This window comes from Nuphar pumila, chromosome 1 (assembly GCF_984573655.1).
Source record: "Nuphar pumila chromosome 1, dmNupPumi1.hap1.1, whole genome shotgun sequence".
Classification (NCBI taxonomy): domain Eukaryota; kingdom Viridiplantae; phylum Streptophyta; class Magnoliopsida; order Nymphaeales; family Nymphaeaceae; genus Nuphar; species Nuphar pumila.
In genome coordinates, this window is record NC_143249.1 from 122515462 (window position 1) to 122542256 (window position 26795).

The following is a 26795-nucleotide window of genomic DNA, read 5'->3' on the forward strand; positions in this document are numbered from 1 at the left end:
AAATAGAACAAAATAACTTTAAAAATCTTTTAAAATACAAAAAGAAACCACAAAATATATAAATTAAGTTTTTTTTTTCAAAAATATCACTATAAGATATTTTTGTCCTTGGTGATATTTTGAAAATATCGTGAGATATTTCTTTAATATCGGCTACCTTGAAATAGTCGATATTAAAGCGATATTTTCAAAATATCACTGATATAGGTGACATTTCTTTGGAGATGCCTATAATCGATGATGGTTTTACTAATCATGCTCATAGGGACTGTTTGAATCCATGGGTGGATATCTTGAGTTTACATTCAACTCTCTTGTATATAAACGGGGATGAATCCCCTCTTGTAAAGGAATGATTCTAGCATTTTTGGGTTATTATTAAATAATTTTTTTTTATGTTTGTGAGCCTTCTTTGTGTATTCCCTTTGTGGGATTTGTGAGTGTGTCTATAGTGACCACTTTTGTGCTTGTCCATTTTGTTCTTTGGTGGACTTTTGTTTGCGATAGAAGGCTCTTTTGGTTCTTTACAAATTGCACCCTGAGAAGGCGTTTGATAGATCTAAATTATTTGTGGGGAACCTTTCACCCAAATACATAGATTTAACTCCCGAAATTAAAACTAACATTTTACTCATATTTCATGTGATCCACTTACTATTATTTTATGTTAAAGTGGACTTCAAGATGATGTTTCTGGCCCTTTTTAAGCCATCCATATTTGACAAATTATGAGCTGTTGATTTTTTGCCATCTTGAAAAGTGAATTTATGGTATATTACTAAAGTAGCAAATAAACCTTGTTATATATATATAAAGTTGGGATACTTTTGCACTATATTCCTTCTATGATGTCACATTTGTACATTCTTGGCAATGATTCTATTTGCTGATTGTTTACCTTACATCTCATTGAATTCATATTTCTCAGGAAATAGTAATTGACCATGCACTAAGTCACTTACTTGCCTGTTTGGAGAAAGTCTTTATGGACTTTCAGGATTCTGGCTATTCACATTCTAGAAATAGTGGAAAGAAAAAGAAAAGGGGGAGGCAGTCCTGCAAAATCAAGAGAAGAGAACCATTAGCTGATGTGTCAAATTCAGGTGAAACCTTATGTAAGCTTTCTGAAATTATTTGATTAATTTTATGCTTTCAATAATTGCTGAAATCACCTCTAGGTGCCAAAATGGAGTATCCATGTGACATTCTTTAGATGAGAATTTGGTCACAACACAAGAAAAAATTTCTTTTTGTTCTATTTTTAGGGAATTCTACATATAGGCACCTCCCTTATGAAAAAATTACATTTAGCTGCCTACTTATTAAAACTTTTCAAATAGGTGCCTGTATTTTCAAAAAATTGCTCAAATGACCACCTATGTTACTTTTCCTGCTAAAATCACTTATTGACCTTAACTGTGCGACAACTACACAAAGCAATACTTAGTCATTTAAAGAAAAGAATTGGTTAAGGTGCCATTTTAAAGAATCAGACTCTTGCTAAAGTTGCTTACTTGACCTTAACTGCATGACAACTACAAAAAGTAACATTAGGTCATTAAAGAAAATAAATGGCTAAAAATTTCATTTTAAGAGTCATCAGATTGAAGTGATTGAAAAAGTAGCTTAAGGCTGTTATATGAGCATTTATTTTTAAAACAGGCATCTATATGGAAAATTTGACAAAGTAGGGCCGCTAAATGTAATTTTGCATAAGTTACTAGGTGCCTATAGTCAAGCTAGGGGTTCCCTGTGCCTATAGTCAATCTATTAAGATGTTTCGACTCTAACCGATCCAACTGTCTTATTTGAGCCTTTAATAGCTAAGCTTGTGCCATCTAAATCCACTTTTGGCTCCATTTAAGACAGCCATGCTACCTTTTTGTATTTTGGTCTGCATTAAAATTGTCCAATTTGGACTATATGTTTTTTTGTCACAATTAAAGTAATTTGCTTAAGAGGAAAAATGAATTAATAGTAGAAAAGGTGAAAATGATGAGAAGTCATTCACCACATATAATTACAGAAAATTACATAATAAAGTAAATAATTGAATTCCACATCATAATTAAGCTATGAATCTTTTCCTTTTTTTTCAGGTACTGGAACCGATTCAATGCTCTCTGAAGATAAAGTCATATCAAATATAGCCAAATTGGGCACTGCAGTTCTCAAGTTCATTGTGGATGCAACTGCCTTGAATCTTGTCTCCAATATCCAAGGGAAGTGTTTACAGTTTGTGTTAGCCTTTATCCACTACTTAAATTCATCCCTCAGGAAGCATCCAGGCCAGAAAACTCAATTTAAAAATGATTACTGGAATGAGATCTTCCTCTATACCAGGTCCTCTTTCACATATGCTGCTAAATTACTCAATCTGCTACTCCCAAAGTCCAGTAACCTAGTTCTATCAAAGGCATCAACTATTGCAAACGAACTGCTGGATCTTATTGCAACAACTGAATCAAGTCTTAGCTCAAGCCATGCTGCACAGCTGGTCAGTCTAATCAAACAATGGTTGCCAGATCTGGTTCTGGCGTTGGTCTCAGACTATCACCTGTTGGATGATGCACAAAATGAGGGACCTTTGAAGACGTTTGCTAATAGTACCAAAGATGTTCGAGCGTGGCTTGAAGTCCTAGCAAAAGTTCAGCTCGGGGAACTTTGTGAAAATAAGCATGACGGGGATGTCTTAGCGAGTCTGGGCAATATTGATTCAGATTGTTTCTGTGCATTTAAGAAGCTAGTTTCTCTGCTGATTGTTCTCCTGAAGAAAGGGGATACAAAAATTTTGGAGGCATTTATTCTTATAGTTATATCTGGCTTGACAGTGGTGCTGAATAGGAAGGACTATGGCTTGACTTTGGGTTTGGTATATTTTATTTGTATAAAATTAGTGACATGTGAAGATGTGCTTAGGGAAGAACATAGATTGATATTGAGCTCCATCACGGAGTTGTATAAACAAGTAGAGATGGAGCTGGAGAACTTAAGCCCAAGCCAAGGTGCAGAACAAAAGCTACAGAAGGCTAAGGCATTTCTTGAGTCTACATGTGTGCATAATGCATGATAAGGGTTTGGATGCAAACTCCTATGTATGTGTAAATTCATTATCCAAATAATTTTATGGTTATATTTGGCTGTCACAATCAAACTCTGAGGATAATATATATTTGTCCAAACAGATGGCTGACCTGCTATTTTCTGCACACCAGATGTAATATGTTGCTGATGCTTCACTGTGAACATCACACAAGACTTCGTTGTTAATTGTGGTTGTAAATTCATTTAGAAAATTGATTTCAGGCAATTATCCTCCTTGGGGATTCTGCTTATTTAGGTTTCTGATTCTTATTGTAACAACCCCAAATTTTTACCCTTTGAAAATGCGGAATATTTTTTTTTTTCAATGCGGAAACCTTCTCAGAGATTCGGGATCCTCACAGTTTCAATTTTCATTGGATAACCCAATCACCACAAACGAAGTTGCAACCATCATCCATAAGAACCAAATCAATTCCTTTATTTATTAGTATGAGTAAATTTCAAAGATAAGGTTTTATTCAACTGAAAATAAAGCGATAACTGAAAAGAAGCAAGAAGAACTAAGACAAAAGAAAGATCCACTTTGTTCCCTACTGAAGCGGTTAAGCTCAAGTATGACTCACATCCATTCCCAGATGCATGTCCAACTTCACTGTTCACTATTTCCTGCGAAAAATCAACAAAGTAGGGTGTCAAAGAAACCAGGTAAGACAAATAACATGGATAAGATTTCATGCAATGATTTGAGTAAGTGCAGATATAACATTTGCAACATTCAAATATCCATACCTACCAACAATTACATATGCTCATCAGTCAAGAACAGTAAAGCAGTATCATATCTCAAGAACTAAATAACCAAACCTTGCAGCATTATTTCAAGAAGTAAATTATATCCTATCACCAAATCATGCCATGATATAGAGAATGATTCAAACATGCATGATTTAATGCATAACAGGAAAATGCATGATTATGTGCAATGCATGATTTCTTCTGTTATTTTTTATTTAAGTTCCATCTTTCCATATGCGTGCCCTATTAAATACACACAACTTTAAGTTCCTCTTTTTTTATTTACCATTGTTCGCAGATACACCAAACGGGTACAATCCCCGAGGTCAAGTAGGTTTCCAGGGTAGCTTAACACACAATTTGTATTTTATTACTAGGTTCCAACTTAGCCCTCGACGGAATCACCTTCGGAACATTAGACCTCCACATCTAATGTCGGAGACACAAGGGTTCAGGAGACCAAATTCCAGCACACGGAGTTTTTGTATCCTCATAGTCTCCCCAAGATCGGATCTCTAAGATTCTCATACTTCAGATGAAATATCCTAGAATGTATATTACACTGTTCTTATTCATTATATTTTTATTAAAGTTAATTCTTTAAGTTTGCAACACCATATGCAAAGGTAAAGTGAAAACCCGCATCCTTCCTTGCGGGGACCCTTACGGGACTTTGGCCCGTATAAACAACTAGAACAGGGTAGTAATGTGTCAAACCATCTTATGTGGTTTAAGTGATGCAGTTAAAACATATGTGAAAGAAACCAAACCCACAGCTCTCCAGGCCGGTGATGGTCCATTTAGGCCATCGATGCACCATATAATAAAACCAAATTAGTGTTTCATTCATAACACTAGACCAAAGTGCCAAAAGCATGTGTATTCATACAAACATAACCCAATCATATGCATGCCATTTCTCAATCATATGCATTTTCACTATGTGTGGTACCTACATCATATACGTGTATTAACCAATGCATATTTCTTTTTGAGCGTGTGAGTGTACACATGCAATACAGATTCTCATGAAGCGTACATGCTCACAAAACTATCAATAACCGATCAATGATCACATTCACGATTGAACGACCAGTAAAATGATATGCTAAGATAATACTTCACATATTCACCGGGCAGAAGTGTAAGTTTCTGCATATGCTAGAGAATTTGGTCGGGCTTACCAATCCCAGACTCGTCAACCTCCTAGCTAGAAACATAGTCAATTCAGTTCAGCCAGTAATACTCTCAATGCTACTTCATATTAAAAAGCATATAACCCCATCGGCTATTCATAAGATAACCAAATGAATATACCTTTGTCAAATCATAAGCGAAAGGAAAACAAGCCCACACAGATGCAATTTCATGATAGGATTATCATTTTCAGTTCAACATTGAAACAACTTTCACATATGCAGTTTTAAATAACGATCGAATTCCTTCTTGCATCGAAATGATTCTTTTATTTGAAATTTACACTTACACATTCTTAAATTTACGTTAGCAGCTAAAATTTATAAATCTAGCCTTGACAATAATAACCAAGACATTATTTATATATACATACATAGTCAGTTGGAACACTTACTGACTTTAATTCTAATTCAAAACATTGCATGGTGTTGCATCATCAAACACATCTATCCCTGGTTTCGGTATACACAACATCGTTCCATTTTGAGGATAGCAAGATTTCAAAAATAAAGGAAATCAATTAACAAAAAAATTGCCTATATGCAGATCATCGCACAATCCTTGTTTCTCCCCTTTCAAATTACAGGCATAGACATCCCCTTTGATATCACGATAACCAAATGCAAACCGAAAATGACTTCGAATTCTGGAAATCCAACATTCATTCCAAAATAAAATGCACCATTATGAGAATAGCAAGGCAAGAATTTTGCAGTAAATTTCTGAGGCCTAATTACCCCATTATCAACAGCAACTACAAGTCCCAACAATCTTTATGTACTCGGTTTTCAAGATTTCAAGTGCTCGGATTCAAATACCACATAATTCAGGTAAGTAACAGTATCAAGACCTAAATCCACATGCAAGATCAATTGGATTCATGATTTTAAATTATCATTTCAATGTTATATCTAAGAATATAATATTTGGCAGAGAAAACAGAGGAAAAAGTAACCCAAAGATCGGCTAACAACAAATTTCGACCTTCATGTTATGTTATACTATTCTACTACTAACAAGGTTAGAGAGAAGATGAAAAAGAAACATTCAAAAACCTTCTTAAACCTGTCATGGAACAAAATAAAAATATCGACAGAAAAAGAAAAAAAAGAAACTCAGGCCACCTGAATTGCTCGTTTCGTAACTGAGAAACCCCCAAGCATGGGGTAATCCCTATAAAATACTCAGGACCTACATGGTTGGTGTCATCCACTACCTCAGTCGACCCCCACAATGGGCCCGATTTGGGGATTTTTCGTATTAGGGTAAGACCCAAAGCTTTTCCCCAAATCAAATGCTACTACCACCTGAAACCCCTTCTTTTTTTTATTTTGAAAATAGGGAATACCTCCATCGACAGCCTTCCCTGGATGCTCCCCTCAAACCCCTCACACGAGATCGAACCCATGTTCGACCCCTCACCCAAAATCGTTAGAAGCACCGTACCTTTTTGAAGCTTTTTCGACGATCTTTCCAGCGATCGGAGGCTGGGGACGCGAAGACAGGGCCGCGGCTGACGCTCCTCACCAAGGTTGTTAAATGCGATGAGGCGAAGCGATGCGTTGAGCCTGCGCTTCACCTTTGAGGCGTACGCCTCTCACAACTGGTACGGAAGCAAAGTTGTGGGAGGGGAGGCAGTAGGAGAAGGACCACGCGCCCAGCTGGTACGGAAGCGAGGGGGGGGGGGGGGGGCGTCCGAAACCAGCTATGCCGGTCGTCCGATGGTCGGAGAAGACTGAGCAGCCAACGGCGAAGTTCGCCACCGGGGGCTTCCCCGGCAGCGACATCGTATCAGAGAGGAGGAGGCCGCCGCCGGAGCTGGACAGGAGGATGTACGAGGGGCAGGGAGCGGCGGAGGAGCAGTTAGCCGACACTTGAGGTTAGCACAGCCGACGAATCGGGTGGAGGAGGAAGACTTGGGGATGAAGGAGGGGATTCTGGAGGTTGATGAGGGGCAATTTGCGCATCACAGCTACATCTCAGTACCTTGAGCATGCGCCTCGTCTCTGAGGCGTACGCCTCTCACAACACTGCTCCTCACTGCTGTCGTGACAGGCTGCTTGCTGTGGCCTTCAATGGCAGCCGATAACCCCCCGTTATCCGGCGTAACGCACACCGTGAGAGAGAGAGAGATAGAGGGAGAGAGAGAGAGAGATCGAGTGAAGAGGGCAAGAACCCCCTCTCCACTCCCCTTTATCGGCTAACCTCCTCCTCTCTTGCCGAGAGGCACGGGGTCGGTTACGCCCTGCGTAACCCCCACCCCCCCCCCCCTTTTTTGATTTTGCTACTGATTTATCGGGGAACCCTTATCGGGTTGCCCCTTTCTTTTATAAGCTGTTACACAGGGTGTGGCTCGGGTCCGGACCCGAGACCCGTAACCCGACACCAAACGATATGGATCCGCAAGTTGGATCCAATTGGATCCAATTGTGGATCCTCAGATTAACTTTTAAAAATAAAAATTTTATTCAATTATTATTATTATTATTAGTTTTATTATAGATGTAGATATAAAGATCACTTTATGGGTCCAATCACGGATCCAACCCTAAATACGTAGTTTTTTTATACTAATTATTTTTCCCAAAAAAATAATTTTATTTATTTATGATTATACACACACATACACACACACATATATATATATATATATATTTAAATATATATAGGTATATGGATCCAGTATGTGGATCCCAGACCCATCTACGCACCCCTTTTAAATAATTATTCTTTGAATTATTTAATAAATTAAAAATTATTGTACTTATTCATACATATCAAATTTATGGGGTAAATTCATTCAAAAAATCCCTTTATGGGTCCTGGATCTAAAATTCGGATCCCAGACCCAAATCACTCTGGTATGAAATATATATTATAATATATTTAAATAAATGCCTAAAAAATATGGTTATTACATCCCTACCCCCTTAAAAGAATTTCGTCCACGAAATTTAAAACGTACTAAATGTGAGTAGTATCAAAATCAATTATCACACGAGTCTCATGATTGACAACTAAGAAAATACCTTAGACCAGATCAGTCTGATCGTCCTGTGTAGTGGTTGTAACGGCATAAACTCTCCCGTTAGTCCTCCGTTGACCCTGTTGTGGCTGAGGTATCTGTTGCTGCTGCTGCAGTGGTTGTTGTCCTCCCTGAGCCGCTGGCTTGTTCGGACAAAAAGGAGCAATGTGCCCTTGCTGCCGGCACTGATAGCAAATTCCCTTGAACAACGGGCAGAACCCTAGTGGATGGTTCTCGCCGCACTTACGACATGTTGGCGGGTTCTTTCCTTGTTGTTGCCCCCCATGGGTTCGCTGCTTCTTGCCACCCTGAGTCTTTCCGCCTGTAGGTGGGTCATTCCTTTTTCCGCCCGAAGCATCTCCTCCATTTGTGCCTCCCTTTTGTGATACATTCCTAGACCTCTCCCAGTCCTTGGTTAGAACGATGGCTGACTCGATAGCATCGGCCAAAGTGATAGGCCGACTTGTCAGGACACGAGTTCACAATCCATCCTTTACTCCGTGCACATACTTCGCCGCCCTTGCCTTCTCATTCTTGAAGAGGTTCGGGCAATACCTCTCGAGACTCCGAAACTTGGTAGTGTAATCTACCAGACTCATGGTTCCCTGAGTCAAATCAAGGAACTCTCGTTGCATCTGTTCCTCGGCGTCAGAAGGAAAGTATGCATCCAGAAACTCCTCCCTGACGGTCTCTCAGGGAATCTCAACCCAATCGGCGAACTTCACCCTTCACAGGGTGTCCCACCATTTCTTGGCATCACCTTTCAGACGATATGTGACAAAAGGTGTCTTTCTGTCCTCAGGGACAGATAGGACGTCGAACGCCTGCTCAATCTCCTCGACCCAGCTCTCTGCAGCCTCTGGGTTCGCTTTTTCTGAAAAAGTTAACGGATCCAACTTCAGGAACCTTTCAAAGGAAACGTCGCTCGTGTTTGAAACAACATTGACAGGAGGGTCACGCGCAGTTGCCTGCGCCGCCTGCGCTGCCTGAGCAACCAGTGCCGCCTGCAGAGCTTGAGCAGTTTGAGTTGCCTAGGCCGTTATAGTCTCGGTCAAGGTGTGAATGACCTCCATCATAAAGTCCCTCTGTTCCTGCCAGTTCGCGGGAGCAGCAGTAGAGGACGAATCACCTCTGCGAGTATAATGCGACATCTACAACGCACATCCTTTCCACAAATTAGACTCTTACTTATCGTACCCCCTTAGGATTGATCATGAACAATAATCGTCCACGTAATCACACCAAGACTTATTAAACTATAATTGCAATCAATCACACATAATTCACATACTTTAAGTAAAAGTATTAAATAGCCATACCAGTGAAGAAGACTGCTCTGGAGGACGAGTCACACTTGTCGACGCTTCAGGACAGGTCTCAGATACGAAAAAAAAATTAATACTTTAAAGATGACAAAATTGCAAGTCTTTGTGGTGGGCTCTCATACCAAACCTGTAACGACCCCAAATTTTTACCCTTTGAAAATGCAGAATATTTTTTTTTTCAATGCGGAAACCTAGCCAGAGAATCCGGGGTCCTCACAGTTCCAATTTCCTTTGGATAGCCCAATCACTACAAACGAAGTTGCAACCATCATCCATAAGAACCAAACCAATTCTTTTATTTATGAGTAAGAGTAAATTTCAAAGACAAGGTTTTATTCAACTAAAAATAAAAGGACAACTGAAAAGAAGCAAGAAGAACTAAGACAAAAGAAAGAGCCACTTTGTCCCCTGCTGAAGCGGTTAAGCTCAAGTATGACTCTCATCCATCCCCAAATGCATGTCCAACTTCACTGTTCACAATTTTCTGCGAAAAACCAACAAAGTAGGGTGTCAGAACCGAAATTCTGAGCACAACTACTTCTAAAGAAACCAGGTGAGACAAAGATCATGGATAGGATTTCATGCAATGATTTGAGTGAGTGCATATATAACATTTGCAACATTCAAATATCCATACCTACCAACAATTACATATGCTCACCAGTCAAGAACAATAAAGCAGTATCATATCTCAAGAACTAAATAACCAAACCTTGCAGCATGATCTCAAGAAGTAAATTATATGCTACCACCAAATCATGTCATGATATAGAGAATGATTCAAACATGCATGATCTAATGCAAAACAGGAAAATGCATGATTTCTTCTGTTATCTTTCATTTAAGTTCCATCTTTCTATATGCATGCCCTATTAAATGCACACAACTTTAAGTTCCCCTTTTTTAATTTATCGTTGCCCGCGGATACATCAAACGGGTACAATCCTCGAGGTCATGTAGGTTCCGAGGGTAGCTCAACACATAATTTGTATTTTATTACTGGGTTGCAACTTAGCCCTCGACTGAATCACCTTCGGAACATTAGACCTCCACATCTAATGTCGGGGACATAAGGGACACTCCACGCCTACATGTACCACTTTCTTGGTATCATAAACAACAGCTGTGTCAAACACACCACTCCCGGGTAAAGTGGCAGACTCTCTCTAAAACCGTGGCCAGGAGAAAGAAGCTCAATATCAGGTTCAGGGGACCAAATTACAGCACACGAAATTTTTGTATCCTCACAGTCTCCCAAGACCGGATCTCTAAGATTTTCATACTCTAGATGAGATATCCCAGAATGTATATTACACTGTTCTTATTCATTATATTTTTATTAAAGTTAATTCTTTAAGTTTGCAACACCATATATAAAGGTAAAGTGAAAACCCGCATCCTCCCTTGCGGGGACCCTTACGGGACTCCGGTCCGTATAAACAACTAGAACAGTGTAGTAATGTGCCAAACCATCTTATGTGGTTTAAGTGATGCAGTTAAAACATATGTGAAAGAAACCAAACCCACGACTCTCCAAGTCGGTGATGGTCCATTTAGGCCATCGATGCACTACATAATAAAACCAAATTAGTGTTTCATTCATAACACTAGACCAAAGTGTTATGAATGAAACACTAATTTGGTGTTGCATCATCAAACACATCTATCCTTGGTTTCGGTATACACAACATCGTTCCATTTTGAGGATAGCAAGATTTCAAAAATAAAGGAAATCAATTAACAAAAAAATTGCCTTTATGCAGATCATCGCACAATCCTTGTTTCTCCCCTTTCAAATTACAGACATAGACATCCCCTTTGATATCACGATAACCAAATGCAAACCGAAAATGACTTCGAATTCTGGAAATCCAACATTCATTCCAAAATAAAATGCACCATTATGAGAATAGCAAGGCAAGAATTTTGCAGTAAATTTCTGAGGCCTAATTACCCCATTATCAACAGCAACTACAAGTCCCAACAATCTTTATGTACTCGGTTTTCAAGATTTCAAGTGCTCGGATTCAAATACCACATAATTCAGGTAAGTAACAGTATCAAGACCTAAATCCACATGCAAGATCAATTGGATTCATGATTTTAAATTATCATTTCAATGTTATATCTAAGAATATAATATTTGGCAGAGAAAACAGAGGAAAAAGTAACCCAAAGATCGGCTAACAACAAATTTCGACCTTCATGGTATGTTATACTATTCTACTACTAACAAGGTTAGAGAGAAGACGAAAAAGTAACATTCAAAAACCTTCTTAAACCTGTCATGGAACGAAATAAAAATATCGACAGAAAAAGAAAAAAAAGAAACTCAGGCCACCTGAATTGCTCGTTTCGTAACTGAGAAACCCCCAAGCATGGGGTAATCCCTATAAAATACTCAGGACCTACATGGTTGGTGTCATCCACTACCTCAGTCGACCCCCACAATGGGCCCGATTTGGGGATTTTTCGTATTAGGGTAAGACCCAAAGCTTTTCCCCAAATCAAATGCTACTACCACCTGAAACCCCTTCTTTTTTTTATTTTGAAAATAGGGAATACCTCCATCGACAGCCTTCCCTGGATGCTCCCCTCAAACCCCTCACACGAGATCGAACCCATGTTCGACCCCTCACCCAAAATCGTTAGAAGCACTGTACCTTTTTGAAGCTTTTTTCGACGATCTTTCCAGCGATCGGAGGCTAGGGACGCGAAGACAGGGCCGCGGCTGACGCTCCTCACCAAGGTTGTTAAATGCGATGAGGCGAAGCGATGCGTTGAGCCTGCGCTTCACCTTTGAGGCGTACGCCTCTCACAACTGGTACGGAAGCAAAGTTGTGGGAGGGGAGGCAGTAGGAGAAGGACCACGCGCCCAGCTGGTATGGAAGCGAGGGGGGGGGGGGGGGGGCGTCCGAAACCAGCTATGCCGGTCGTCCGATGGTCGGAGAAGACTGAGCAGCCAACGGCGAAGTTCGCCACCGGGGGCTTCCCCGGCAGCGACATCGTATCAGAGAGGAGGAGGCCGCCGCCGGAGCTGGACAGGAGGATGTACGAGGGGCAGGGAGCGGCGGAGGAGCAGTTGGCCAACACTTGGGGTTAGCACAGCCGACGAATCGGGTGGAGGAGGAAGACTTGGGGATGAAGGAGGGGATTCTGGAGGTTGATGAGGGGCAATTTGCGCATCACAGCTACATCTCAGTACCTTGAGCATGCGCCTCGTCTATGAGGCGTACGCCTCTCACAACACTGCTCCTCACTGCTGTCGTGACAGGCTGCTTGTTGTGGCCTTCAATGGCATCCGATAACCCCCCGTTATCCGGCGTAACGCACACCGTGAGAGAGAGAGAGAGATAGAGGGAGAGAGAGAGAGATCGAGTGAAGAGGGCAAGAACCCCCTCTCCACTCCCCTTTATCGGCTAACCTCCTCCTCTCTTGCCGAGAGGCACGGGGTCGGTTACGCCCTGCGTAACCCCCCCCCCCCCCCCCCCCCCTTTTTTGATTTTGCTACTGATTTATCGGGGAACCCTTATCGGGTTGCCCCTTTCTTTTATAAGTTGTTACACAGGGTGTGGCTCGGGTCCGGACCCGAGACCCGTAACCCGACACCAAACGATATGGATCCGCAAGTTGGATCCAATTGGATCCAACTGTGGATCCTCAGATTAACTTTTAAAAATAAAAATTTTATTCAATTATTATTATTATTATTAGTTTTATTATAGATGTAGATATAAAGGTCACTTTATGGGTCCAATCACGGATCCAACCCTAAATACGTAGTTTTTTTATACTAATTATTTTTCCCAAAAAAATAATTTTATTTATTTATGATTATACACACACATACACACACACACATATATATATATATATTTAAATATATATAGGTATATGGATCCAGTATGTGGATCCCAGACCCATCTACGCACCCCTTTTAAATAATTATTCCCTGAATTATTTAATAAATTAAAAATTATTGTACTTATTCATACATATCAAATTTATGGGGTAAATTCATTCGAAAAATCCCTTTATGGGTCCTGGATCTAAAATTCGGATCCCAGACCCAAATCACTCTGCTATGAAATATATATTATAATATATTTAAATAAATGCCTAAAAAATATGGTTATTACATCCCTACCCCCTTAAAAGAATTTCGTCCACGAAATTTAAAACGTACTAAATGTGAGTAGTATCAAAATCAATTATCACACGAGTCTAATGATTGACAACTAAGAAAATACCTTAGACTAGATCAGTCTGATCGTCCTGTGTAGTGGTTGTAACGGCATAAACTCTCCCGTTAGTCCTCCGTTGACCCTGTTGTGGCTGAGGTATCTGTTGCTGCTGCTGCAGTGGTTGTTGTCCTCCCTGAGCCGCTGGCTTGTTCGGACAAAAAGGAGCAATGTGCCCTTGCTGCCGGCACTGATAGCAAATTCTCTTGAACAACGGGCAGAACCCTAGTGGATGGTTCTCGCCGCACTTACGACATGTTGGTGGGTTCTTTCCTTGTTGTTGCCCCCCATGGGTTCGCTGCTTCTTGCCACCCTGAGTCTTTCCGCCTGTAGGTGGGTCATTCCTTTTTCCGCCCGAAGCATCTCCTCCATTTGTGCCTCCCTTTTGTGATACATTCCTAGACCTCTCCCAGTCCTTGGTTAGAACGGTGGCTGACTCGATAGCATCGGCCAAAGTGATAGGCCGACTTGTCAGGACACGAGTTCACAATCCATCCTTTACTCCGTGCACATACTTCGCCGCCCTTGCCTTCTCATTCTTGAAGAGGTTCGGGCAATACCTCTCGAGACTCCGAAACTTGGTAGTGTAATCTACCAGACTCATGGTTCCCTGAGTCAAATCAAGGAACTTCCGTTGCATCTGTTCCTCGGCGTCAGAAGGAAAGTATGCATCCAGAAACTCCTCCCTGACGGTCTCTCAGGGAATCTCATCCCAATCGGCGAACTTCACCCTTCACAGGGTGTCCCACCACTTCTTGGCATCACCTTTCAGACGATATGTGACAAAAGGTGTCTTTCTGTCCTCAGGGACAGATAGGACGTCGAACGCCTGCTCAATCTCCTCGACCCAGCTCTCTGCAGCCTCTGGGTTCGCTTTTTCTGAAAAAGTTAACGGATCCAACTTCAGGAACCTTTCAAAGGAAACGTCGCCCGTGTTTGAAACAACATTGACAGGAGGGTCACGGGCAGTTGCCTGCGCCGCCTGCGCTGCCTGAGCAACCAGTGCCGCCTACATAGCTTGTGCAGCCTGCAGAGCTTGAGCAGTTTGAGTTGCCTAGGCCGTTATAGTCTCGGTCAAGGTGTGAATGACCTCCATCATAAAGTCCCTCTGTTCCTGCCAGTTCGCGGGAGCAGCAGTAGAGGACGAATCACCTCTGCGAGTATAATGCGACATCTACAACGCACATCCTTTCCACAAATTAGACTCTTACTTATCGTACCCCCTTAGGATTGATCATGAACAATAATCGTCCACGTAATCACACCAAGACTTATTAAACTATAATTGCAATCAATCACACATAATTCACATACTTTAAGTAAAAGTATTAAATAGCCATACCAGTGAAGAAGACTGCTCTGGAGGACGAGTCACACTTGTCGACGCTTCAGGACAGGTCTCAGATACGAAAAAAAAAATTAATACTTTAAAGATGACAAAATTGCAAGTCTTTGTGGTGGGCTCTCATACCAAACCTGTAACGACCCCAAATTTTTACCCTTTGAAAATGCAGAATATTTTTTTTTTCAATGCGGAAACCTAGCCAGAGAATCCGGGGTCCTCACAGTTCCAATTTCCTTTGGATAGCCCAATCACTACAAACGAAGTTGCAACCATCATCCATAAGAACCAAACCAATTCTTTTATTTATGAGTAAGAGTAAATTTCAAAGACAAGGTTTTATTCAACTAAAAATAAAAGGAGAACTGAAAAGAAGCAAGAAGAACTAAGACAAAAGAAAGAGTCACTTTGTCCCCTGCTGAAGCGGTTAAGCTCAAGTATGACTCTCATCTATCCCCAAATGCATGTCCAACTTCACTGTTCACAATTTTCTGCGAAAAACCAACAAAGTAGGGTGTCAGAACCGAAATTCTGAGCACAACTACTTCTAAAGAAACCAGGTGAGACAAAGATCATGGATAGGATTTCATGCAATGATTTGAGTGAGTGCATATATAACATTTGCAACATTCAAATATCCATACCTACCAACGATTACATATGCTCACCAGTCAAGAACAATAAAACAGTATCATATCTCAAGAACTAAATAACCAAACCTTGCAGCATGATCTCAAGAAGTAAATTATATGCTACCACCAAATCATGTCATGATATAGAGAATGATTCAAACATGCATGATCTAATGCAAAACAGGAAAATGCATGATTTCTTCTGTTATCTTTCATTTAAGTTTCATCTTTCTATATGCATGCCCTATTAAATGCACACAACTTTAAGTTCCCCTTTTTTAATTTACCGTTGCCCGCGGATACATCAAACGGGTACAATCCTCGAGGTCATGTAGGTTCCGAGGGTAGCTTAACACATAATTTGTATTTTATTACTGGGTTGCAACTTAGCCCTCGACTGAATCACCTTCGGAACATTAGACCTCCACATCTAATGTCGGGGACATAAGGGACACTCCACGCCTACATATACCACTTTCTTGGTATCATAAACAACAGCTGTGTCAAACACACCACTCCCGGGTAAAGTGGCAGACTCTCTCTAAAACCGTGGCCAGGAGAAAGAAGCTCAATATCAGGTTCAGGGGACCAAATTACAGCACACGAAATTTTTGTATCCTCACAGTCTCCCAAGACCGGATCTCTAAGATTTTCATACTCTAGATGAGATATCCCAGAATGTATATTACACTGTTCTTATTCATTATATTTTTATTAAAGTTAATTCTTTAAGTTTGCAACACCATATACAAAGGTAAAGTGAAAACCCGCATCCTCCCTTGCGGGGACCCTTACGGGACTCCGGTCCGTATAAACAACTAGAACAGTGTAGTAATGTGCCAAACCATCTTATGTGGTTTAAGTGATGCAGTTAAAACATATGTGAAAGAAACCAAACCCACGACTCTCCAAGTCGGTGATGGTCCATTTAGGCCATCGATGCACTACATAATAAAACCAAATTAGTGTTTCATTCATAACACTAGACCAAAGTGTTATGAATGAAACACTAATTTGGTGTTGCATCATCAAACACATCTATCCCTGGTTTCGGTATACACAACATCGTTCCATTTTGAGGATAGCAAGATTTCAAAAATAAAGGAAATCAATTAACAAAAAAATTGCCTATATGCAGATCATCGCACAATCCTTGTTTCTCCCCTTTCAAATTACAGGCATAGACATCCCCTTTGATATCACGATAACCAAATGCAAACCGAAAATGACTTCGAATTCTGGAAATCCAACATTCATTCCAAAATAAAATGCACCATTATGAGAATAGCAAGGCAAGAATTTTGCAGTAAATTTCTGAGGCCTAATTACCCCATTATCAACAGCAACTACAAGTCCCAACAATCTTTATGTACTCGGTTTTCAAGATTTCAAGTGCTCGGATTCAAATACCACATAATTCAGGTAAGTAACAGTATCAAGACCTAAATCCACACGCAAGATCAATTGGATTCATGATTTTAAATTATCATTTCAATGTTATATCTAAGAATATAATATTTGGCAGAGAAAACAGAGGAAAAAGTAACCCAAAGATCGGCTAACAACAAATTTCGACCTTCATGTTATGTTATACTATTCTACTACTAACAAGGTTAGAGAGAAGACGAAAAAGAAACATTCAAAAACCTTCTTAAACCTGTCATGGAACGAAATAAAAATATCGACAGAAAAAGAAAAAAAAGAAACTCAGGCCACCTGAATTGCTCGTTTCGTAACTGAGAAACCCCCAAGCATGGGATAATCCCTATAAAATACTCAGGACCTACATGGTTGGTGTCATCCACTACCTCAGTCGACCCCCATAATGGGCCCGATTTGGGGATTTTTCGTATTAGGGTAAGACCCAAAGCTTTTCCCCAAATCAAATGCTACTACCACCTGAAACCCCTTCTTTTTTTTCTTTTGAAAATAGGGAATACCTCCATCGACAGCCTTCCCTGGATGCTCCCCTCAAACCCCTCACACGAGATCGAACCCATGTTCGACCCATCACCCAAAATCGTTAGAAGCACCGTACCTTTTTGAAGCTTTTTCGACGATCGGAGGCCGGGGACGCGAAGACAGGGCCTTGGCTGACGCGCCTCACCAAGGTTGTTAAATGCGATGAGGCGAAGCGAAGCATTGTGCCCGCGCTTCGCCTCTGAGGCGTACGCCTCTCACAACTGGTACAGAAGCGAAGCGGTGGGAGGGGAGGCAGTAGGAGAAGGACCACGCGCCCAGCTGGTACGAAAGCGAGGGGGGGCCGCGTCCGAAACCAACTATGTCGGTCGTCCGGTGGTCGTAGAAGACTGAGCAGCCAACAACGAAGTTCGCCACCAGGGGCTTCCCCGGCAGCGACATCGTATCAGAGAGGAAGAGGCCGCCGCCGGTGATGCCGGAGCTAGACAGGAGGATGTACGGGGGACAGGGAGCGGCGGAGGAGCAGTTGGTCGGCACTTGGGGTTAGCACAACCGACAAATCGGGCGGAGGAGGAAGACTTGGGGATGAAGGAGGGGATTCCAGAGGTTGATGAGGGGCAATTTGCGCATCACAGCAACGCCTCAATACCTTGAGTGTGCGCCTCGCCTCTGAGGCATACACTTCAGGTACTGAGGCGTATGCCTCTCACAACACTGCTCCTCACTGCTGTCGTGACAGGCTGCTTGCTGTGGCCTTCAATGGCAGCCGGTAGCCCCTCGTTATCCGGCGTAACGCACACCGTGATAGAGAGATATAGAGGGAGAGAGAGAGAGAAATCGAGTGAAGAGGGCAAGAACCCCCTCTCCACTCCCCTTAATCGGCTAACCTCCTCCCCTCTTGCCGAGAGGCACGGGGTCGGATACGCCCTGCGTAACCCCCCGCCCCGCCCCTTTCTTGATTTTGCTACTGATTTATCGGGCAACCCTTATCGGGTTGCCCCTTTCTTTTATAAGCTGTTACATAGGGTGCAGCTCGGGTCTGGACCCGAGACCCGTAAGCTGACTCCAAACAATATGGATCTGCAAGTTGGATCCAAATGGATCCAGCTGTGGATCCTCGGATTAACTTTTAAAAATTAAAATTTTATTCAATTATTATTATTATTATTATTATTAGTTTTATTATAAATGTGGATATAAAGACCACTTTATGGGTCTTTGATCCACATGTTGGATCCATTTGGGTCCAATCACGGATCCAACCCTAAATACGTAGTTTTTTTTATACTAATTATTTTTCCCAAAAAAATAAATTTATTTATTTATGATTATACACATATATATATTTTAAAATATATATATATATATATATATATATATATATATATATATATATATATATATATATATATATATATATATATATATATATATATATATATATATATATATAGGTATATGGAACCGTTATGTGGATCCCAGACCCATCTACGCACCCCTTTTAAATAATTATTCCCCGAATTATTTAATAAATTAAAAATTATTGTACTTATTCATACATATCAAATTTATGAGGTAAATTCATTCAAAAAATCCCTTTATAGGTCCTGGATCTAAAATTTGGATCCCATGCCCAAATCACTCTGCTATGAAATATATATTATAATATATTTAAATAAATGCCTAAAAATTATGGTTATTACATCCCTACCCCCTTAAAAGAATTTCGTCCACGAAATTTAAAAATACTAAATGTGAGTAGTATCAAAATCAATTATCACACGAGTCTAATGATTGACAACTAAGAAAATACCTTAGACCAGATCAGTCTGATCGTCCTGTGTAGTGGTTGTAACGGCATAAACTCTCCCGTTAGTCCTTCGTTGACCCTGTTGTGGCTGAGGTATCTGTTGCTGCTGCTGCAGTGGTTGTTGTCCTCCCTGAGCCACTGGCTTGTTTAGACAAAAAGGAGCAATGTGCCCTGGCTGCCCGCACTGATAGCAAATTCCCTTGAACAACGGGCAGAACCCTAGTGGATGGTTCTCGCCGCACTTACGACATGTTGGCGGGTTCTTTCCTTGTTGTTGCCCCCCATGGGTTCGCTGCTTCTTGCCACCCTGAGTCTTTCCGCCTGTAGGTGGGTCATTCCTTTTTCCGCCCGAAGCATCTCCTCCATTTGTGCCTCCCTTTTGTGATACATTCCTAGACCTCTCCCAGTCCTTGGTTAGAACGGTGGCTGACTCGATAGCATCGGCCAAAGTGATATGCCGACTTGTCAGGACACGAGTTCGCAATCCATCCTTTAGTCCGTGCACATACTTCGCCGCCCTTGCCTTCTCATTCTTGAAGAGATTCGGGCAATACCTCTCAAGACTCCGAAACTTGGTAGTGTTATCTACCAGACTCATGGTTCCCTGAGTCAAATCAAGGAACTCCTGTTGCATCTGTTCCTCGGCGTAAGAAGGAAAGTATGCATCTAGAAACTCCTCCCTGAAGGTCTCCCAGGGAATCTCATCCCAATCGGCGAACTTCACCCTTCGCAGGGTGTCCCACCACTTCTTGGCATCGCCTTTCAGACGGTATGTGCCAAAAGGTGTCTTTCTGTCCTCAGGGACAGATAGGACGTCGAACACCCACTCAATCTCCTCGACCCAGCTCTCTGCAGCCTCTGGGTCCGCTTTTCCTGAAAAAGTTAGCGAATCCAACTTCAGGAACCTTTCAAAGGAAACGTCGCACGTGTTTGAAACAACATTAACAGGAGGGTCACGCGCAGCTGCCTGCGCCGCCTGCGCTGCTTGTGCTGCCTGAGCAACCTGTGCCACCTGCATAGCTTGTGCAGCCTGCAGAGCCTGAGCAGTTTGAGTTGCCGGGGCCGTCATAGTCTCGATCAAGGTGTGAATGACCTCCATCATAAAGTCCCTCTGTTCCTGCCAGTTCGCGGGAGCAACAGTAGAGGACAAAGCACCTCTGCGGGTATAATGCGACATCTACAACGCACATCCTTTCCACAAATTAGACTCTTACTTATCCTACCCCCTTAGGATTGATCACGAACAATAATCATCCACGTAATCACACCAAGACTTATTAAACTATAATTGCAATCAATCACACATAATTCACATACTTTAAGTAAAAGTATTAAATAGCCATACCAGTGAAGAAGACTGCTCTGAAGGACGAGTCACACTTGTCGACGCTTCAGGACAGGGCTCAGATACAAAAAAAAAAATTAATACTCAAAAGATGACAAAATTGCAAGTCTTTGTGGTGGGCTCTGGTACCAAACCTGTAACGACCCCAAATTTTTAGCCTTTGAAAATGCAGAATATTTTTTTTTTCAATGCAGAAACCTAGCCAGAGAATCCGGGGTCCTCACAGTTCCAATTTTCATTGGATAGCCCAATCACTACAAATGAAGTTGCAACCATCATCCATAAGAACCAAACCAATTCCTTTATTTATGAGTAAAAGTAAATTTCAAAGACAAGGTTTTATTCAACTGAAAATAAAAGGACAACTGAAAAGAAGCAAGAAGAACTAAGACAAAAGAAAGAGCCACTTGGTCCCCTGCTGAAGCGGTTAAGCTCAAGTATGACTCTCATCCATCCCCAGATGCATGTCCAACTTCACTGTTCACCATTTCCTGCGAAAAACCAATAAAGTAGGGTGTCAGAACCGAAATTCTGAGCACAGCTACTTCTAAAGAAACCAGGTGAGACAAAGATCATGGATAAGATTTCATGCAATGATTTGAGTGAGTGCAGATATAACATTTGCAACATTCAAATATCCTTACCTACCAACAATTACATATGCTCACCAGTCAAGAACAGTAAAGTAGTACCATATCTCAAGAACTAAATAACAAAACCTTGCAGCATGATTTCAAGAAGTAAATTATATGCTACCACCAAATCATGTCATGATACAGAGAATGATTCAAACATGCATGATCTAATGCAGAACAGGAAAATGCATGATTATGTGCAATGCATGATTTCTTCTGTTATTTTTCATTTAAGTTCTATCTTTCTATATGCATGCCCTATTAAATGCACACAACTTTAAGTTCCTTTTTTTTTATTTATCGTTGCCCGCGGATACACCAAACGGGTACAATTCTTGAGGTCAAGTAGGTTCTCAGGGTAGGTTAACACATAATTTGTATTTTATTATTGGGTTCCGACTTAGCCCTCGACCGAATCACCTTCGGAACATTAGACCTCCATATCTAATGTCGGGGACATAAGAGACACCCCACGCCCACATGTGCCACTTCCTTGGTACCATAAACAACAGCTATGTCAAACACACCACTCCCGGGTAAAGTGACAGACTCTCCTTAAAACCGTGGCCAGGAGAAAGAACCTCAATATCGGGTTCAGGCGACCAAATTACAGCACAGAGAGTTTTTGTATCCTCACAGTCTCCCCAAGACCGGATCTCTAAGATTCTCATACTCTAAATGAGATATCCCAGAATGTATATTACATTGTTCTTATTCATTATATTTTTATTAAAGTTAATTCTTTAAGTTTGCAACACCATAGGCAAAGGTAAAGTGAAAACTCGTATCCTCTCTTGCGAGGACCCTTACGGGACTCCGGCCCGTATAAACAACTAGAACAGTGTAGTAATGTGCCAAACCATCTTATGTGGTTTAAGTGATGCAGTTAAAACATATGTGAAAGAAACCAAACCCACGGCTCTCTAGGCCGGTGATGGTTCATTTAGGCCATCGATGCACCACATAATAAAACCAAATTAGTGTTTCATTCATAACACTAGACCAAAGTGCCAAAAGCATATGTATTCATGCAAACATAACTCAATCATATGCATGTCATTTCTCAATCATATGCATATTCACTATGTGTGGTACCTACATCATATACGTGTATTAACCAATGCATATTTCTTTTTGAGCGTGTGAGTGTACACATGCAATACAAATTCTCATCAAGCGTACATGCTCACAAAACTATCAATAACCGATCCATGATCACATTCACGATTGAACAACCAGTAAAATGATATGCTAAGATAATACTTCACATATTCACCGGGCAGAAGTGTAAGTTTCTGCTTATGCTAGAGATTTTGGTCGGACTTACCAATCCCAGACTGGTCAACCTCCTAGCTAGAAACACAGTCAATTCAGTCCAGCCAGTAATACTCTCAATACCACTTCATATTAAAAAGCATATAACCCTATCGGCTATTCATATGATAACCAAATGAATATACGTTAGTCAAATCATAAGCGAAAGGAAAACAAGCCCACACATGCAGTTTCATGATAGGATTATCATTTTCAGTTCAACACTAAAACAACCCTCACATATGCAGTTTTAAATAACGATCGAATTCCTTCTTGCATCGAAATGATTCTTTTATATGAAATTTACACTTACACATTCTGAAATTTACGTTAACAGCTAAAATTTATAAATCTAGCCATGACAATAATAACCAAGACATTATTTATATATACATACATAGTCAGTTGGAACACATATTGACTTTAATTCTAATTCAAAACATTGCATGGTGATGCATCATCAAACACATCTATCCCTGGTTTCGGTATACACAACAATGTTCCATTTTGAGGATAACAAGATTTCAAAAATAAAGGAAATCAATTAACAAAAAAATTGCCTTTATGCAGATCATCGCACAATCCTTGTTTCTCCCCTTTCAAATTACAGACATAGACATCCCCTTTGATATCATGATAACCAAATGCAAACAAAAAATGACTTCAAATTCTGGAAATCCAACATTCAGTCCAGAATAAAATGCACCATTATGAGAATAGCAAGGCAAGAATTTTGCAGTAAATTTCTGAGGCCTAATTACTCCATTATCAACAACAACTACAAGTCCCAACAATCTTTATGTAGTCGGTTTTCAAGATTTCAAGTGCTCGGATTCAAATACCACATAATTCAGGTAAGTAACAGTATCAAGACCTAAATCCACACGCAAGATCAATTGGATTCATGATTTTAAATTATCATTTCAATGTTATATCTAAGAATATAATATTTGGCAGAGAAAACAGAGGAAAAAGTAACCCAAAGATCGGCTAACAACAAATTTTGACCTTCATGTTATGTTAATACTATTCTACTACTAACAAGGTTAGAGAGAAGACGAAAAAGAAACATTCAAAAACCTTCTTAAACCTGTCATGGAACGAAATAAAAATATCGACAGAAAAAGAAAAAAAAGAAACTCAGGCCACCTGAATTGCTCGTTTCGTAACTGAGAAACCCCCAAGCATGGGGTAATCCCTATAAAATACTCAGGACCTACATGGTTGGTGTCATCCACTACCTCAGTCGACCCCCACAATGGGCCCGATTTGGGGATTTTTCGTATTAGGGTAAGACCCAAAGCTTTTCCCCAAATCAAATGCTACTACCACCTGAAACCCCTTCTTTTTTTTATTTTGAAAATAGGGAATACCTCCATCGACAGCCTTCCCTAGATGCTCCCCTCAAACCCCTCACACGAGATCGAACCCATGTTCGACCCATCACCCAAAATCGTTAGAAGCACCGTACATTTTTTAAGCTTTTTCGACGATCGGAGGCCGGGGACGCAAAGACAGGGCCTTGGCTGACGCGCCTCACCAAGGTTGTTAAATGCGATGAGGCGAAGCGAGGCATTGTGCCCGCGCTTCGCCTCTGAGGCGTACGCCTCTCACAACTGGTACAGAAGCGAATCGGTGGGAGGGGAGGCAGTAGGAGAAGGACCACGCGCCCAGCTGGTACGAAAGCGAGGGGGGGCCGCGTCCGAAACCAACTATGTCGGTCGTCCGGTGGTCGTAGAAGACTGAGCAGCCAACAACGAAGTTCGCCACCAGGGGCTTCCCCGACAGCGACATCGTATCAGAGAGGAGGAGGCCGCCGCCGGTGATGCCGGAGCTAGACAGGAGGATGTACGGGGGACAGGGAGCGGCGAAGGAGCAGTTGGCCGGCACTTGGGGTTAGCACAACCGACAAATCGGGCGGAGGAGGAAGACTTGGGGATGAAGGAGGGGATTCCAGAGGTTGATGAGGGGCAATTTGCGCATCACAGCAACGCCTCAATACCTTGAGTGTGCGCCTCGCCTCTGAGGCATACACTTCAGGTACTGAGGCGTATGCCTCTCACAACACTGCTCCTCACTGCTGTCGTGACAGGCTGCTTGCTGTGGCCTTCAATGGCAGCCAGTAGCCCCTCGTTATCCGGCGTAACGCACACCGTGATAGAGAGATATAGAGGGAGAGAGAGAGAAATCGAGTGAAGAGGGCAAGAACCCCCTCTCCACTCCCCTTTATCGGCTAACCTCCTCCCCTCTTGCCGAGAGGCACGGGGTCGGATACGCCCTGCGTAACCCCCCGCCCCGCCCCTTTCTTGATTTTGCTACTGATTTATCGCGCAACCCTTATCGGGTTGCCCCTTTCTTTTATAAGCTGTTACATAGGGTGCAGCTCGGGTCCGGACCCGAGACCCGTAAGCTGACTCCAAACAATATGGATCCGCAAGTTGGATCCAAATGGATCCAACTGTGGATCCTCGGATTAACTTTTAAAAATTAAAATTTTATTCAATTATTATTATTATTATTATTATTAGTTTTATTATAAATGTGGATATAAAGACCACTTTATGGGTCTTTGATCCACATGTTGGATCCATTTGGGTCCAATCACGGATCCAACCCTAAATACGTAGTTTTTTTTATACTAATTATTTTTCCCAAAAAAATAATTTTATTTATTTATGATTATACACATATATATATTTTAAAATATATATATATATATATATATATATATATATATATATATATATATATATATAGGTATATGGAACCGTTATGTGGATCCCAGACCCATCTACGCACCCCTTTTAAATAATTATTCCCCGAATTATTTAATAAATTAAAAATTATTGTACTTATTCATACATATCAAATTTATGAGGTAAATTCATTCAAAAAATCCCTTTATGGGTCCTGGATCTAAAATTTGGATCCCATGCCCAAATCACTCTGCTATAAAATATATATTATAATATATTTAAATAAATGCCTAAAAATTATGGTTATTACATCCCTACCCCCTTAAAAGAATTTCGTCCACGAAATTTAAAACATACTAAATGTGAGTAGTATCAAAATCAATTATCACACGAGTCTAATGATTGACAACTAAGAAAATACCTTAGACCAGATCAGTCTGATCGTCCTGTGTAGTGGTTGTAACGGCATAAACTCTCCCGTTAGTCCTCCGTTGACCCTGTTGTGGCTGAGGTATCTGTTGCTGCTGCTGCAGTGGTTGTTGTCCTCCCTGAGCCACTGGCTTGTTTAGACAAAAAGGAGCAATGTGCCCTGGCTGCCCGCACTGATAGCAAATTCCCTTGAACAACGGGCAGAACCCTAGTGGATGGTTCTCGCCGCACTTACGACATGTTGGCGGGTTCTTTCCTTGTTGTTGCCCCCCATGGGTTCGCTGCTTCTTGCCACCCTGAGTCTTTCCGCCTGTAGGTGGGTCATTCCTTTTTCCGCCCGAAGCATCTCCTCTATTTGTGCCTCCCTTTTGTGATACATTCCTAGACCTCTCCCAGTCCTTGGTTAGAACGGTGGCTGACTCGATAGCATCGACCAAAGTGATAGGCCGACTTGTCAGGACACGAGTTCGCAATCCATCCTTTAGTCCGTGCACATACTTCGCCGCCCTTGCCTTCTCATTCTTGAAGAGGTTCGGGCAATACCTCTCGAGACTCCGAAACTTGGTAGTGTAATCTACCAGACTCATGGCTCCCTGAGTCAAATCAAGGAACTCCTGTTGCATCTGTTCCTCGGCGTAAGAAGGAAAGTATGCATCTAGAAACTCCTCCCTGAAGGTCTCCCAAGGAATCTCATCCCAATCGGCGAACTTCACCCTTCGCAGGGTGTCCCACCACTTCTTGGCATCGCCTTTCAGACGGTATGTGCCAAAAGGTGTCTTTCTGTCCTCAGGGACAGATAGGACGTCGAACACCCACTCAATCTCCTCGACCCAGCTCTCTGCAGCCTCTGGGTCCGCTTTTCCTGAAAAAGTTAGCGGATCCAACTTCAGGAACCTTTCAAAGGAAACGTCGCACGTGTTTGAAACAACATTAACAGGAGGGTCACGCGCAGCTGCCTGCGCCGCCTGCGCTGCTTGTGCTGCCTGAGCAACCTGTGCCACCTGCATAGCTTGTGCAGCCTGCAGAGCCTGAGCAGTTTGAGTT

General features: G+C 41.5%; 1 protein-coding gene across 1 annotated transcript in view; it reads left to right on the forward strand.

Moving 5' to 3' along the window:
- HEB1 (ARM repeat superfamily protein) overlaps positions 1–3330 on the forward strand; it is a 124877-nt gene extending 121547 nt beyond the window's left edge. The window contains exons 4-5 of the mRNA XM_090013410.1: positions 929–1103; positions 2100–3330. Of these exons, the coding sequence (XP_089869536.1) occupies positions 929–1103; positions 2100–3070 (1146 nt within the window). The 3' untranslated portion in view covers positions 3071–3330. The remainder of the gene's footprint in view (positions 1–928; positions 1104–2099) is intronic.
- Positions 3331–26795: the final 23465 nt, after the last annotated feature.